This window comes from Solea solea, chromosome 18 (assembly GCF_958295425.1).
Source record: "Solea solea chromosome 18, fSolSol10.1, whole genome shotgun sequence".
Lineage (NCBI taxonomy): Eukaryota > Metazoa > Chordata > Actinopteri > Pleuronectiformes > Soleidae > Solea > Solea solea.
This window is the reverse complement of record NC_081151.1, coordinates 5,986,994-6,003,815: the sequence shown is the minus strand read 5'-3', so window position 1 is coordinate 6,003,815 and position 16,822 is coordinate 5,986,994. Positions and strand designations below refer to the sequence as shown.

General features: G+C 43.5%; 1 protein-coding gene across 1 annotated transcript in view; it reads left to right on the top strand.

Moving 5' to 3' along the window:
• hs6st1a (heparan sulfate 6-O-sulfotransferase 1a) overlaps positions 1 to 16,334 on the top strand; it is a 64,083-nt gene extending 47,749 nt beyond the window's left edge. The window contains exons 2-4 of the mRNA XM_058615228.1: positions 6,168 to 6,390; positions 8,510 to 8,758; positions 12,574 to 16,334. Coding sequence (XP_058471211.1) covers positions 6,168 to 6,390; positions 8,510 to 8,758; positions 12,574 to 12,915 — 814 coding nt within the window. The 3' untranslated portion in view covers positions 12,916 to 16,334. The remainder of the gene's footprint in view (positions 1 to 6,167; positions 6,391 to 8,509; positions 8,759 to 12,573) is intronic.
• Positions 16,335 to 16,822: the final 488 nt, after the last annotated feature.

Below are 16,822 nucleotides of genomic sequence, written 5' to 3'. Positions count from 1 at the left end.
ATGTGGATCTGGATCAACATCAAAATCTAATCATTTCTTCCTTAGGCCATAACTTACGTCGTCAGAAGATTTAATCAAAATCTGTTCTTAACGTCGTGATTTATGCCGCGCACAAACTGACAGACAAATGGCCGCAGAAACTGTCTTGGCGTCAAGTTTCGACGGACGATTATGAAAAGATCCACGTAAAGGCTGATGTTTGGCTGCTCCGTCTCCTCCGTGGAAGCGAGGCTTGCGTGGACGTTAAAGTCGCCGCTCTCACACCCTGCCGCGAAATGTTGAAACAAGTGAAGCGTCACAGGTGATGGATTGTTGGCAGATTGTTGTAGCGTCCGGCGGGTGATTTATTTCTTTCTCTTCGAGCCAGGCCAAGAAACACACCGACATTTCTGCCACTGACCATAAATCTTGTTTTCTCTGTCTTTGTTTGATCTTGATTTGGTTGTTTGTTTTGCCAGCGGCGCTTTAATTCTCCCACCTTCTCTTGTCTCTGTCTGTGCTTTTAAATTGTGATCGGCTCAAACGCACAAACGGTTCTCGGGTGAGGGGAAACCTGTCCCTTCTCCTTTTCTCTGAGGTGATTTCAGACGTGGGATTACGGCCGTCTGCTTTCCACAAACGTCCGCGGACTATTACTAAATCATGGTTGCTCTGCGCCGTGGGATGATGTTGGCGTCGCCCGTGTTTGTGTATCTGGGTGTTCACATGTCCGCGTGCGCTGGTAAATCATGGCGTTGAGTCATAACCTCGTATGTAAACAACTTTTTCACCCTCCCTTGAGAACACTCTGTAGCTGCAGCGTGTCACAGCCACAAACTATGGCAAAAACATACATTTGAAATGAATAATCCCCACTTTTCTATCCCTCCTGTACTGACGTCTAAATGAACCGCCGACCACTTTGATATTTATTCCATTAAATGGGTTTGGGTGGAGTTTTTTTTCTTTCTTAATTAAAAACAAGTTGCTTAATTTTACGCCCTTTTAAATGTGAATATTTTCTGGTTTCTTTCATCGTCGATGCCAACGAACTGAATATCTTTTGGTTTGTGGACAAAACAAAAGACGCTTTGTGGATGTCGTCATGTTGAGGTTTTTGGAAACTCTGATAAACATTTTCCACAAATCAGCTATTGAGAAAATAATCAACAGATGAATGAACAAATACAAATTCAGTCATTAGTTGCAGCCCTGGACCACATCGCTCCTCCGTCACGTTGCATCTTGGGGGGAGAACACACTGATGTCAGACTCGGCTGCAGGGGGAAGACGAGAGTAAGAGATGGTCTGAAAGAAGACGGGTGACGGAAAGGGAAAGATTTAAACACAAAAGGGCTAAAAGAGGTTAAATGGAAAAGGTGAAGGTTCCCAGAGTGGTGATTTGTGACCCACAGGAAACGGGCAAAGGGCTTATTTTCTCCCAGACCAAAACAGGAAAAGCCTCCTGTGTGTTTCCTCTTGATAACGCTCGGCAAACTCGCACTGACCCAATAACACACTGGAGTTTGACTGATGTGGCCGTTGGAGCTGCTGACGTCTCACTCTGTTAGTTTGAACATGTTATCATACCGATGATGTTTTCGAGTGTTTCCTCCGATAATTGCGCTCTCGGCGAGGTGGAGAAAATGCGGAACGAGTGTCTCATTCGCACTTGTTTGTGGCGCGGGTAAACACAGGGGAGGATGACACTGTGAGTTATTTTGTGTTTGACTCCTTTTTCTCACTGGGACACGTCGTCCTGCACTTAGGGGACTGGGGTTTTTGTGTTCGGTTGAAGTGATAAGAATAAAGGAGAGAGTGAGAGATAAGGGACACAACTGTCCTTGTTCAGTCCAGATCCCACAGTGGTGCAGACAATAGCTCCATCACACTTCCCTCCGACCAAACACCCGCTCATTTTTATCAGCCTACAGCTGCTCTCCCGCCGGTCTGATGGGATAAATCAATGCGGCGATGGAGCGCTCACTGACTCGTCAACATGTCTGACACCTGATGAATGTAGTTATTTGTGCTTCTGTGAGGGTGTGAGGAGGATCCTTCCGTTTGTGACTGAAAACAAAATGGGTGCAAGTCAGACCGCGTTTCCCAGACTGCAGTCACACGCAGGAGGGGAGTGCTGAAACCTCAGCCTGTGAGAGTGCTGCGTAGAAGCGTTGAAGTAGGAGGGAATGTGCAATTTCTCCATGTTATCTCTGTTAGCTCACCTAATGAATTGTATAAATTGTAAACAACATATTTGAACTTACTAATGGCCCTTTTCCGCTATGGTTCCAGCTCGCCACGGCACAGTTTAGGTTGGTTTTCCACTACAAAATAGTACCTACTCAACGTGGGCGGAGTCATCGCTGCACGGCTGCGTGAAACTGCAATGACTGATACACAGTTCGGCTTGAGTCTTGTGTCGGACGTCTCTTCCTGTGACGGCACTCTGACCAATCAGTGGCCGGCATATAGCAGTCATAGATTAGGACCTTAGGAGTCTTTCGGTAAATCAGTTTAGGCGGTAGGTTTACCTTTTTTGTTTTTTTTTTACCTTTTTGCTGATGGCAGCCGTGTGCAAGTGCCCGGCTCCCAGTCGGATGCATGGAAATGAATCTTGACAATATGGATTATATGTCAGTGTATCAATAACTATATCTATTTGAACGTGACGGGTGCTTCAGCTATAAGCAACATCACCTGTAAATAAAACATCAGCTGGGGAGCGGGAGCGTGTTCATGTGTCACAGGAAGTGGATTTGCAGGTGATTGAATAATTATATATATATATATATACGTGTGCGCGTCTGTCTGTGTGGAAACATCATTACCTAGCGATTTGAGTACACAGTCAGACATCATTAGGCTTTAAGGCGAGGAAAGTCTCCACGGCACCAGTTGTTGAGTCTGCCCGACCCAGCGAACATGACAGGCAGCCGCGCCGTTTAAGATCATTTATTTGGCCCTGTATGTACAAACACCCGGCGTTGGGATTACTATGTGTGTGTTGCATCCTGCGCATGTTTTTTCTTTTTAATTTATTTATTTTGCCTGGTAATATGCCTGAGCCTTCATTATAGCCGGAGCTATAACTTTGATAAATCACTTGGGCCCTCACTGCTTTCACAGTATTAGAAAACTAATTGAAATTCTCTTCCGCCCCCCGAATCCCCCTCCCCCCCCCCACGCTCTCGTTCTTGCTCTCTCCCACTTTCTGTCTCCCTGTTTTTCACTCTTTCCCTCGCTCTCTCTTTCCGTCTCTCTGTAGCAGGAGCCAAACAGTGCCGTGGTGTTTTTTTTTTCAACAGAAGCCAAGAGGGGGAAAATGTCATCACTGATTTAATAGGCGTAGTCTTACCTAGAAACACACACAGAAAGCTCACACACACACACACACACTCAGGGGAGTGTTTTGGAATCCTGATAATGTCATCATTGGAATCTCCATAATGTGGCCCACTCTGCTGCAGGCTCCAGTCCGACTGTGCCTCCTCTGCTTCTGATTAGATCGGGAGCGGATGAGATTTGAGGTTTAGGTTGATGGGATTTGGAGTTCAGATACTCGTTTCCATGGCCGTGATCTCCCCGCCGTCCTCGGATTGAGGGTCTGTTTGGTCCGTTGCCTGGGTTCTCCCAGCTGCCACTGGATTTAGGGTTTAGTCCTCTCATTGTCCGCGATCCCCCCGCTGCTACTGAGATCTGTTTCATTTACAGGGATCAATCACTCTCACTCTCTCCGTGCTGTGGATGGATTCAGGGTGTGGTTGATTACTTTCCCCAGATGCAGTTTGTGTTTGAGCTGTTTTATTCAGTCCAAGAACTCCTCGGCCTCTGCGGGATGTAGGGTTTGGTTGTTTAATCACGCACCAGCACTCAGCTGTTGCTAGATTTAGCTTTCATTTGTGTGTGTGTTGTAGGCTACGGCGACACATTTTGATTCCAACCTTTCTTTGTGAGGTCATTTCTGACTGCTCCTCACAAATTAGAAGGGCTTTGTGAGGGTTGATGGCATCATATTCAACTGAAATTTCAAGTGCAGTGGCCTGGGGGTTTGCCAACCATCACTGCCTCAGGCTAAAGGACAGTGATACAGATAAAATGTGCAAAAATGTGGATGTATTTTCTCCATCTTCCTGCTACGACTAAGATCTGTTTCATTTCTGCTTCAATTCAGGTGTATCAGGTTGATAAGGCAAGGTGACAACAATAATGGACTGTAAAAATGTTATATACATTAAATATCCTCCCAACTCCAACCTCTCCTCTTTCATTCATCTGTATTCAGACGTATCTCCTCTGTAAACCTTCAGGTCAAGACGTTTTTGAGAGTTGTACTCTGGCTTTTTAGTTATAAGCTAGCTGCACCATTGTTATCAGTGAAGGCAGCATTCCAATTCAACATATTCCCTTACTCTCCAATGATGTATCATGGGTATTTTATGTCTTCATATTAGGGCTGGATCGCACAGATCACAAACCAAAATGATTCTGTTTTAATAAATTCTTTGTTATACGGGGCAAAGACACTGGAAAGGAAATAATGACACTCAAGAAGCTGAGAAATCAGAAAGCTTCTTTTAATTATCAAAAACTTAACTATTATTGATTATCGACGATAGTACACATATCACCTTTAAACTTATTAGTCAGAAAAATTTTCCATATTTGAGGCAGAACATTCGTAGCCGTTATTAAGTCGTGTCGTAAAAGATTGAACCCCCGTTTTATTGATATTGAAATAAACGATGAATTGTTACCGAGCCCCAGTCGTGCAGGATCGTTTTATTCAGTTCAGTTCAGGATCCCCTCGCCGCTGCAGGATGAAAGGTTCGGTTGTTTAATCATGCACCAACGCTCAGCTCTTGCTAGATTTAGCTTTGACTTGTGTGTGTGTGTGTTTTGCCCAGGATCTCCCTGCTGCCACTGGATTTCAGCAGGCTTAGCCACTCTTTTTTTTTTAATATCCAGACACTGCTACTGTTTGTGTGACACTTGGGGGTGGGGGTGGGGGGGGGCTTGATGTCCACCCAGCAACCCCCTCCTCTCCCCCTCTGGTGAGCTTTGTAGTGCGATGGAAGCAGGCAGTCTGTGTGTGCATGTGTGACTCGCCGCCTTGTGTGGACCGATTTCGTGGCGTCCTGTCAGCACACAAAATTTCTCTCTGCAAACATTCCTCTGACGTGATGTGAAGCCCCAGGAGAAGAGGACCAGTGTGTGTTTTTGACCGGCGGTGTGTGTGTGTGTGTGTGTGTGTCTGTGTCTGTCGAGCAGACAAATCCATACCATCGCGTCCAGACACATTGCAGGCACATAGCCACACACACACACACACACAGGTTGTGTGTTAATGAGGATGTGTTGATTGATTAGACTGCAGTAATTAGCTGGAGTGTGAAGGCCTGGATAGGTCTCTGCTCTGGTGGGAGCGTCCCCTCTGGAGAGACATTGAACTGTGCACCATCACATTACACACACACACACACTCCACAGAAACAGTCCCATCCAAATCTCGGATGCGGATGAGTCATCTCTTGGAGACAGACCTAATTCTCTGTGCGAGTGTGGGGAAAGAGGAAGGATGTTTGCTGCCTGTGTGTGTGTGTGTGTGTGTGTGTGTGTGTGTGTGCGTGTGACATAAGGATGCTCACAGCCCAGAGATGTGTGTGTCGTTGCACAGTGAGATGTGCTTGTGCCAGCAGTTTCTTTTCCTGCTGCGCGCTGACCTGATCCTCCCGCCTGACAAATCCACCCGCACCCACATCCTCCTCGACCCGCTCGTTTGTACTCTCGCTTCTTATCTGCGGCGGCCCACTTTACTCTCTCGAGCACCGCGCGCCCGCTTTCTGTGGTTAAATGCAAATAATATGCCATTACGAATGACAGCCTCCATCTGTAGCCTTCCTGCCATTGAGTTTGGAGGCTGTGGAGTGAACTTTGTTGTCAGAAAAGTGTTGTAAATAGTGCCCCCACATGGACAACTTGGGCATTACATCGGCTGCAGTGTTATAGAATGTGTTGTCTCCTAATTGCTTCATTTAATCCATAACACTTGATTTGTTGTTACATCCTGTTCTGTTTTTGCTGTATTGATTAATTCAACCTATATGAAAGACAATTAGAATTAGAATTGAACGTATTTTTTTTTTTTCTCTCTCCTCCCCGTGTCCTTCCCTTCGACCCACCAACAGGAAGTTCTACTACATCACTCTGCTGAGAGACCCCGTGTCGCGTTACCTGAGCGAGTGGAGGCATGTTCAGCGAGGAGCCACGTGGAAAACCTCCCTCCACATGTGCGACGGACGCACCCCGACGCCGGAGGAGCTGCCCTCCTGCTACGAGGGCTCCGACTGGTCCGGGTGCACGCTGCAGCAGTTCATGGACTGTCCCTACAACCTGGCCAACAACAGACAGGTGGGCAGCAGTGATTTAATTCGACTCCAGAAAGATGTCATATGCTGCGGCGTTGTCACGTTGACGGTCACGGCCACCCTGTGCTGTAGTTCTTTAAATGTTTGCGATGAAGAGGGCGAAAAGGTCCATAAATCCTCAGACAATTCGTTGTTTCTCGCAGGCTTTTATTGGTGCTCAGAGTCACTTTCACTGCACACTAAAAAAAAAGAAAAAGAAAAAAAAGAGCAGCTGATTTCGGCCTTAATTCGTGCCATTCATCACTCCTGTCTGCACCTGACCTGACTTCTGTCTCTCCCTGTCTGCACGACTGCTATCAGATTATTGCCCTGATATTTTCGGCTGGTACCGTTTAATCAAAAAAGTCCACGGGAGAACACCAACACGGGGAATTCACCTGTGCATAAAACTAGTTTAGATTACCGTGTGACCGATCACATGAGAAACCAAACACAGATAATGGTGAAAGCCACTCTCTAGTCATCTAGTCACATGGTAATGCAGTAGCGCAAGGATGAAGATAATATTTACCAGATATGGATTTGTTTTTACCCGATTTCTGCATTTCAAATCCAGTGACGTGTATAAACGGCAGCATTTCCAGTATTTAAGGCGATATGTCAGGGCGACTTGTCTCTTTGCCAGTTGTATTCATAAAAAGTAAAGATGGTTGAGCCCCGTTGAACCCCCTGGGGGGGATACCAAAACGGACAGCATTTTACCGGCTCGTCAAAGATCCCGAGAGACAACAGCGGTGGATGGATCGCTGCCATAAAACACACACACTCAAAGTGACCGTAGAAGACGGAGCAGTGGGAATCTACAAGAAACAGAATCCAAAACGAATTGACTGATGAAGCTGAATATTTTACGTGCTTCAGTTACGATTTCGAAGCATTCTCTGGAGTAGCACGAGGGAGAGTTTATCAGAAAGTTTGAAGATAACCGCAGGTCTGGAATAATGTCCACTCTGGCTGTTTTTATACTCTTATTGCTCAATCGCTGTAGATTTAAAGTGCACAGTGAACTGACGGCTTGAAACCAGCACTGGTGTTTTTCCCGCTACCATGGCGATGTAAACAAACTTGACGTCTGGAACGCCGCATCCGTTTATTTATATATATTTGGGAGTTTGCCCGCTGGCGATCAACACCGCAGATTTGTTTCTCATGCTATCTTGTCAATTTAATGTCATTTTACGATAAAATGATACACACAAATAAGCCAAATATTCTCCCAAATGACTAAAAACTAATGTTACTTGGCTAGAATTCTTAAAAACTCGCTTATAAATCACTTTCAGACAGTAATGTTCCTTAAAATAAAAAAATTAGAACAATTTCCCATTAACAAGCTTATTTTACTTTCTTGAAGCTCAATTTTTTTGCAGTGTAGTCTCCCACGGAAACATTCGAGACACACACACACACACAGACACTGGTTTTTTTTAACCCAAGTTCAACAAATTGATGATTTTTCACTCTTAATTTAGTTTTTTGTTTTTTTTAACTGATTTTCTTTTCACTGTTTTCATAAATGTGATTAAACATTTAAAGTGATGTCTTCCAAAGTCGATTAATAACGTTTAATGACTTCATTTTCTTCAAAGTTTGTCCGTGATTTGTCTCTTTCAAGAAAGGACAACCAGGATATTGACATCATATTTGCACATGTATTCATTTAGATATAGAGCTATAATAAGAATAATAATAACAATAATAATAATAAGCAGTCTGAGTCTATGTTGGCAAGTGATCGTCGTATTTCTATCAGATGCCGAACATTTGCCGCTTGTCAAATACATAAAACCCTGACACTTCTTTGTGAACAAAAACAATGTAACCAAATGTGTTGATCAATTAAATCAAGCAGTCCGCTTTTATTTTTAATTTAGTTACTGATTAATCACAAGAACAGTTGGCGGTTAATTAGTGAAGATGGTAATCATTGGTGGCCGCCATAGATGATTCGTTTTCTGATTATTTTTCCTTTTGATTGTTTAACACAATATTACGACACCAGAGCCATTTTGTTTATAATTTGACTTGTGTACATACTTTTTACGTGTTTTTGATGCATGTAGACACTGTCGCACGTGAACAAATGAACCCCTTCTCTTCAGGTGCGTATGCTGGCAGACCTGAGCCTCGTCGGCTGCTACAACATGTCCACGGTTCCGGAGAAGAAGAGGGCGCAGCTCCTCCTGGAGTCGGCCAAGAAGAACCTGCGAGACATGGCCTTCTTCGGTCTGACGGAGTACCAGCGGAAAACCCAGTTCCTGTTCGAGCGGACGTTCAGGTTGCGCTTCATCAGGCCCTTCATGCAATACAACAGCACCCGGGCGTCAGGGGTGGATCTGGATAATACCACGGTGAGTTCAGCGGCTCGCTCTCTCTCCTTCAGTGGATTGATTGATCATTTTCTATTCTTTTTTCATCTATCATTTCCCTTTTTGTTGGGAAATGATGCCAAAAATGCTCTTTGAAATGACATTTCATTCAGTAGATTTTTCTAATCCAACTTTTTGAGTAGGGGGGGACAATAATATCATTTTTATATGGCAATTTTTGTTCTGATGCAATTTCACCAAATTTCAAAATAAAACCACATGTATAGTTTACAAAAAAGATGAATACATATGGAAAAATCTCATTATAATTTGATATTAACCCTTAGTGGCGCAGGTGCACCCGTGAGAATAATACACAACTCCTTATATGGATATCCTGGGTGTGTGTGTGTGTTAATAGGTCACATATTCAGGCTTTAAAGTGGTGATGTATAGTAGCAATAATTGTGCAGAAGTCACAAAAATAGAAAAATTATTTTCTTTTTGTTTGTGCTGAAAAAAGGATATAAGAAACTACTCTATATCGCACATAATGCTCTGTGTTCTAAGGGTTAAACACAACAATAAGTGCATGATCTCTGTGGAAGAGCGGCTACTGCAATCCAAATGAAAAATAATGGAGAGCACGGCTCCCTCCTCTCCTCCCCACAGATGCCAGGATGACGGGTAGTTTTAAGGGAACAATTCTGCATTAACCCGAAGATGAATTATCGAGGAGACACACTTGTAGCACTTTTCAGCCACATAAACAAAAACAGAGAGCTGTCACTTGTGACTGAGCTGTCTGTGCCGTTGTTTTCAGCCAAACTAGTATTTCACTTCGCCGTGTTTACGCGGCTTCTCTTAACATTTTTTCTTCAGTAGATTCAAATCTCAAGACTGTGAGGGGGAAAAACTCCGGAGAAAATAGTGCATGTGCAACACTGTAAATAATGTATTAACAGCTATAGTACATATTTATAAGTTTAACACGGCGTGCTGGATTATAATAACAACATCTCACGATCATGATCCTTAAACAAAGTATGTAATTGCTTTTTTCTTTAGTCCATTTAGTTCTGAAAGACAGCGAGATACTGTAAATAATAGAACACACATGTATGAGGAGTATATAATTTCCCTTATGTTTCTTTCTAATAATTCTTATTATTATTATTAATGTATAGAAAATGAAAAGCACGATTGTCTTACTGCAGAAAATGAAAAACAGTGGTGTTTTTTTTACATGCTGTGAAATGTGATGTGATGACAAAAAAAAAAAAAAACCCAGCAGCAGCAGCTTCAAACATGTTCTTCACACTCCGGTCCTGTGTGGGAGGTTCTGAGGCTCCATTTTGTGGAAAAACAAAAGTCCTCTCCTGTACACAGCATTCTGCTAACTTATACATCAAAAAACCCAGGCAGGAAGGAGAGCGAGAAATAAAAGTGACAGAGGCCGAGAGAATATCGTGTGGTGATGTGTATCCTGAGCGATAAGGTCAGCCCCGTGTGTGTGTGTGTGTGTGTGTGTGTGTGGGGTATATGACTGAAAATTAGATTCTAAAATCAGCCCTTTAAATGAAATCCTCTGAGGAGCTACGTGCGACATTGTGAAAACACTTCATTATTCTTACAAAAGTCAAATAAATTACATCAGCAGGTGATGACAAGTGTATTAACCTTAAGCGTGTGGCGGCTCCGCGGCTCTGTGCCGTGTGTGTCCCCCCCCCCCCCCCCCCCCCTCCCCCCTGTGCACTGCACATCAAACATTTCACATTTTCTAACATCGACGCAGCACTCCACAGCTCTCTATTGTCACACACACACACACACGTTGCTCACAAATGATATTTCAGATTTCAAAGGGATTCTGTTAATGAGAACGTATTTCCTGCTCTGTGTTGTGTTCACACGCGGCAGATAAAACGCGCCATTAAAGCTCGGGCTAGCGCGCTTCAGTCGCCTCTCTCTCACACATATTGCCAACATCTCTGTCTCTGTCTCAGCTCCGTTGAAAGCCATTAAAAAATGTTTGTGCACATGTTATATAATCAGTCTAATTTGCTCTGTGGGAACTTTTCTAAAGGGACAGAGGAACACGACACGACACTCCGTGCACTATTTGTCGTGTTTTTGGGAGTGTCTGTGCTGGCTTTTGCAGCCGTGAATAACAAATAGTTGATCAAACACAGACTTGATCTGTGGCTAGTACGACTTATTCAAAAAGAAATAAATAAATAACAATAATGAAGCTTTAGTGCTTTAGGGTCCACATTACTATTTCATAATGGTTGCATACTAATGAGAAAGTGAATTATCGCCGAGTGTAAGTCTGTTGTTTGTTCTTTGTAAATCCACGAGTCCTCAGATGTGACAGAAATGAAAACAGGAGCATTCATTATGAGTTTCAAACTTTTAGAACTTTTATAAATTTAGTTCCCTTGGTTTCAGTGGATCAGTGTTTCCCAAACTTTTTAGAGATGGGACCCACTTTTTTGCAATTCACTGCTTTCCCACTTTACAATATGAATCATGATAACACACATTTTATTCTGTATATGTAAACCAGACATTTCCACAGGTTTTACTTTGTTAAGTAAATCACACTATTGTAATGCAGGTTATTTAAAAAAAAAAGGCTGCTTTTTTCCATTACTATTTTAAAACATACAGCTATAATAATGTGTAATATATAATGTGTCTTATATCCTTTTTTTTTTCAGCACAACCTAGACAAAAAATGTCCTTTTCACCAACTCGACAGTATAAACACACCTGAGCAAAAAAGTACTCAAAATGTTTAAAATAGGATTGAATTTGTGAAAATTGTGAAATACGTCACAGTTCAAAGTTCACTTGAAAAAGAAAAAATGAAAGAGAAACGCTCCGTTTTTGTGACTTCTGCACAATTATTGCTACTTTATATCACTACAAAAAATGCGATATAGAATGAATCATAACTTTGACTCAACACGCAAAAGACGCAAAATATACATATTTGACTGTTAGCTGTTAGGAAGAGTGCTCTCTGAGATCTTCCTCATTAAAGTTTAAAAACAACAGTTTGGCCTCTTGAGCAATGTCACACATACTTAGCTTAGGGTAAACTGAAGGAGAAAGACTCAGTAAAAAGTTAGTAATCCATCATCAGTCTTAATTGGTTTATCCTCCGGGTTCTTAGAGGAAACATAGACGTACAGTATGTTTTTTTTGCTTCCGTAGATCTGCAGAGTGTTTGCTTTGCCATAATCACACAAGTATTTATCCTCAAGTTGTCAAATGTGGCACTATGTTGAAATGTATACGTGATTTTTTCTCGTCATTGTATACGTATAAGTATAGCTGACAACGACGCGTTGGCCCACTGTAGTCACGTGACAGTTCGCGCTATCGGAAAAATCCCGACAGTTTCTGAAAGCTGAGAAGTTGCACATCAAAGCCGGCGTTTGGTTATTACGAGTGAGTGGAAAGAACACCTGTGCATAGTTTCAAAAACTCAAACAAATGTTATTGTAAATACGTTTCATACTGTTCCAACTGGAGATTTAACACGCAGAATCTGTTGTTCATTTACAACTGCAGTGGTTTTCCTCATTTTAAGTGCAGTGAATTGTAAAGAACTGACAGATATTGGAAGTTTTTGTGGAAAAATGGGCAAAAACACTTAGTTACAGGACATTCTCTGGTCCTTTTATGGTTAAATTAAGCCAAAAAAAAAAGTCCAGACAGACATTTTGAGGGTGTTAAAGGGTTAAATTATCTTTCTTTCCCACATGTCGCCCCTCTCTGAATTATGAGAGCTCAAATATTAACTTGTTTATAACATTTTACTCCCTCCCTCCCTCCCTCCCTGTTAGATCCAGCGCATCGAGGAGTTAAACGAGCTCGACATGGAGCTGTACGACTACGCCCGCGACCTGTTCCAGCAGCGCTACCAGTACACGCGGCAGCAGGAGCGGCGGCAGCAGCGCATCAAGCACCACATGCAGCAGCAGCTGCAGAGCCACCAGGGCCTGGGCCTGGGCGTCAGCCTGTGGCCCTCCCGCAACCGCCAGAGCTCCGTGCCGACGCTGGAGGACGGCGAAATGGAGCGCGAGGAGCGGGAGGAGGGGGGCGAGGAGGCGGGGGGCCGGACGGAGGAGGCGGGCAGCCGGCTCCCCACCGAGGACTACATGAACCAGATCATCAACCGCTGGTAGCAGCCGAATGAGAGCGAACACGCAGACATGTGGTGCATAATGTAACAGGAACGGCCCCCACACACACATACACACACACACACACACACAGACACACACAGACACACAGAAGGTGGCACCTGCATCAAAGACCCAAATAAAAGACTTAACCAGAGAGTTGGGCTGCGGGAATGAGAGTCCAAGTGGTTGCTATGGAGACCAGGGCTTGGTCGATTGCATCAGCTCATGCTATTGAGGTTCGCCCAGTTGTTAATAGCAACCGCTTACCCTTTCCCCCCCCCCACACTTAGTTCATGTCTCTCTCATCTTCATCATCATTACTGACTGAGCAGAAGAGAGATGTTTATAAGAGTTGCTGACAACACATCTCGTCCTCGTCCTCGTCCTCGTCCTCCTGCCGTGTCCCTCTCGTTCTCCGTGGCCTGATGTGGAGCATGAGAACATTAAGAAACTAAAGTCTGTGAATTCTTGCTTGTCCTTTTGCTAAGGACCGGTCGACTACCTGGACGCTCCGATTTGAAAAAGAAACTGGGAGGAGGAATGAGAGTATGTGCATAGCTGAGCTTGAACAAAGAAGATAAAAAAAACAAAAACAATGGGAATCCACGAGACTGTGCTGTAAAGACAGAAGATGGACTGAGTTGTGTAATGAAAGAAAAAAAAAAAAATCAGCCATTTCACCCATGAACACGCTTCGTTCATGAAATAGTGACTCATTTTAGGATGATGATTTTATTTTTGTTTGTTTGTATTTTCCTTTTGTGTTTGTTGTTTTTTTTTTTTTTAAAGCAGAATTGTAATGACACTGAGACCAATATTGCTGCCTAAAGGACAAGTGATTCCTTTTATTTCTTTATTTTTGTTTCTTAAAGTCAAAGATAATGGGACGGGAAGGACGTGCCGTGGACCATAGCCATTACTGAAGCCTTGTATCCTGGGGGGGCAGAAAGACAAAAGTGTCCTGTTTCTCTCTTCAAGCTTCCCAAAGCATCTGCCGCTCGCTAAACTTTCGTTATTTCTCCCTTTCTGTCGTATGTGTGTGTGTGTGTGTGTGTGTGTGTCTCAGTCCCACAGAGACTGCGAGCCAATTACAGACCCTGATTTCACATGTAGGTGCGAAGGAACCAAAGGGAGGGAGAGAGGAGACAGTCTGCTGCGGGTTGTTGCCAAGAACCCGCGCAGTTAGTGTGAGCGGCGAGCGCTTTTGGAAGCTTTCACTCAGACAAACGCTCGAGATGGGAGTTGTGGAACTGCTGGTCACCATGGCAATGTGAGCCCTTAATGTAGTGGGTGGCATTTTCAGTTTCTCCCTCTTTTTTTTAATTTTTTTTTTATTATTATTTCTCTGACCAAGAGCGTTGTTAAAGCTGCGCCGTGTCTGGAACGAGCGTCCGTCCCACCTGCTGATAAAGGGCGCGCGTTGCTCTGGTGACCCGCAGTTCGTTAGTGCGACCGAAATCTCAGCCACCGTGACCCTGATGGGAGAGAGAGAGAGGACGAGGCGAGGTAGCAGTGCCTCTATGTACTTGGATCATAGTCAACATAACTATTGCCAGATATTATATCTATTACAGTCATTTCTCTGACTACTCGTGTGCGTGTGTAAATAGTATGTTGAGTATGCCTTTGATTGGTGTGTGTGTGTGTGTGTGTGTTTGTAAATAGTGTGCCTGACTGAAAGAGAATGTGTGCAGAGTTTTGTCAACGACTAGTTTTCATGGCCAATTATCTTGCAGCGGAGGAAGCTAAAGTCCCGCTGACAGCAGTGTCGCAGTGAGACGATTGCCCCCGGTCCCTTAGCCGTTATCTTCATTTCTCTCGTTTCCTCCATTACTGGGTTACATATGAAGACTCCATTGAACTATAGGATTAAGCCCAAAAATCTCAACTGATGTTTCAAAGAACTCCGTGTCCGTGCTGCAGCGTTGGGTCATGATAGCCGGCTCCATTTTCAAATCAAATTCCGATCCCTAGTGTCAATGACAGTTCCATTAACGGTTGGTTGAGGACTGGGCAATAACAACAATGACCACAATATGATTTGAATAATAATAACAAAGGTTCTGTACGCGCTGGTAAATCAATAGAATGTTTCTGCATCGTGCAAACACACTTTGAGATGAAGCATTGTATTCCTTTTTTAAATGTTTCATAGTTTAACGGGTTTATCTCTGTCACTCAAGAGCAAAACTAGGATTGTTTTTAGTATGTATGACCCTATTGTCAGAACTGTTGTTTTGCCACGTCGCCCCGCCCAGAAACATTAGCCATTAGCTCCGTTTCGGCTACGGCCGCCGATAAAACGCCAATAACGATGATGGGATCCTGATTTTTATCAAAACCCAACCCTATTCGCACGAAAAAGGAATCTGAGCAATAACAACGAGGAGAAGTCAAAGTGAATGTAGTCCAGATTTTTAAGGACGCACGCAGATGAACTGCTGCTTCTTTCAGCATCATCACTATAAATAAATACCGTGTTGTTAACAACGCGGCGATAAGAGAAACCGTTTAACTGCCCGCCGTCGTCCTCGTTACATTTCCATCTAATCGCCCTGGATGCTCCGGTGTCTTTATTTTTTTTTGATCTTCTCTCTCCTTTTTAAAACAGTGGTGATTTATGAAGGGAAGAGCAGAATTAAAGAGGGGGCAGATGATGATGATGATGATGAAAGGTATTGGGACACATCCAGAGTTGATGTGCTGCCTTTTTGTGTGTGTGTGTGTGTGTGTCGCCTTCAAAGTAGTACAATGGGGACGGAGAAAATGGATATGGAAAGAGAGAGATGTTCCTTTTTTGTTTCATTTTAAACTCCCCCCCCCCCCCCCTCCCTCCCTTCATTGTTGTCTTGAAACCGGAGCTCCTCAGCTCCAGGCACTTTGCCCAACAATTGTCCGCCTTGTATTAGAACATGTTTGAACTTCAAACCAGTATGTGGCTCTTCATTAGTGGTTAACCACAGAAGACAAAGACCTATAAATGTCCAATTTTTTTTTTTAGTTTCAGAGTTCCCTGTTTTTCAAGCGAACGTCTGATTTCGACAAATCCCTCCCCCACCTGAACAACCGTGTGTCTTTCTTTTTTTTTTGTTGTTGTTGTTGCTGAAATTATTCCAGACATTGATGCTGTAAAGCTATACTCAAATATGTTATGTCTCATCACGATGTATATCTAATGTCTTAACAGCGTTTTGCTTTGGCGACAGTGAAGCAGCCCAGGTGTCACTAGCATCGTTCCTCCTTTGTGTTTCCATTAAAAGAGAGTGTGATAGAGACTATATATTTTTATTTTTTTCCCCCTTTCAGATTGATGTTAAGTCCTTCTCTGGCTCTGTCTGTATGCATAATTCTGGGTTTGTTTCTTATGATTGCAAAAATGACTCATGAAAACCACCAATTAAAAATATTTCATTTTTACAGCCCTGACTGTGTCGTGGTTGTCTGGATATGGTTTTTATGATGTTCCCCGTTCTGTCGCTTTATGATCAAGCGCGCACTCCTGTTTTAGATGGATTTTTTTTTACTCCAAGACGCTGAACTTGAAATGCGGCCAAATCTCCTTTTTTTTTCCCAGTGATATTATTCCCGACAGCTTGTGTGGGGAGCTTTGCCCTCCAGGTTTCTACACTTCAGTCCACAGGCCAATCTATAACCAGAGGACATTTTCTACCACTCACCCACACTAACCACAGGACTGTGACCCCCATAAAGCAGCCTGTTCCCCTTCGTAATGATAGCCTCAGCCCTGTCAGTGCTGATCTACAGTCTAATTCAATCTGCAAACACTCTGTGCTCTGACTAACACGCGTAAATATACACAAAAATGCACTTCTTCCTCGGCTGTTGGGGGGTGGGCGTTTATTTGGCGACTGGAGGGAGGACATAAATATCCCCCGTCCTTGAATGA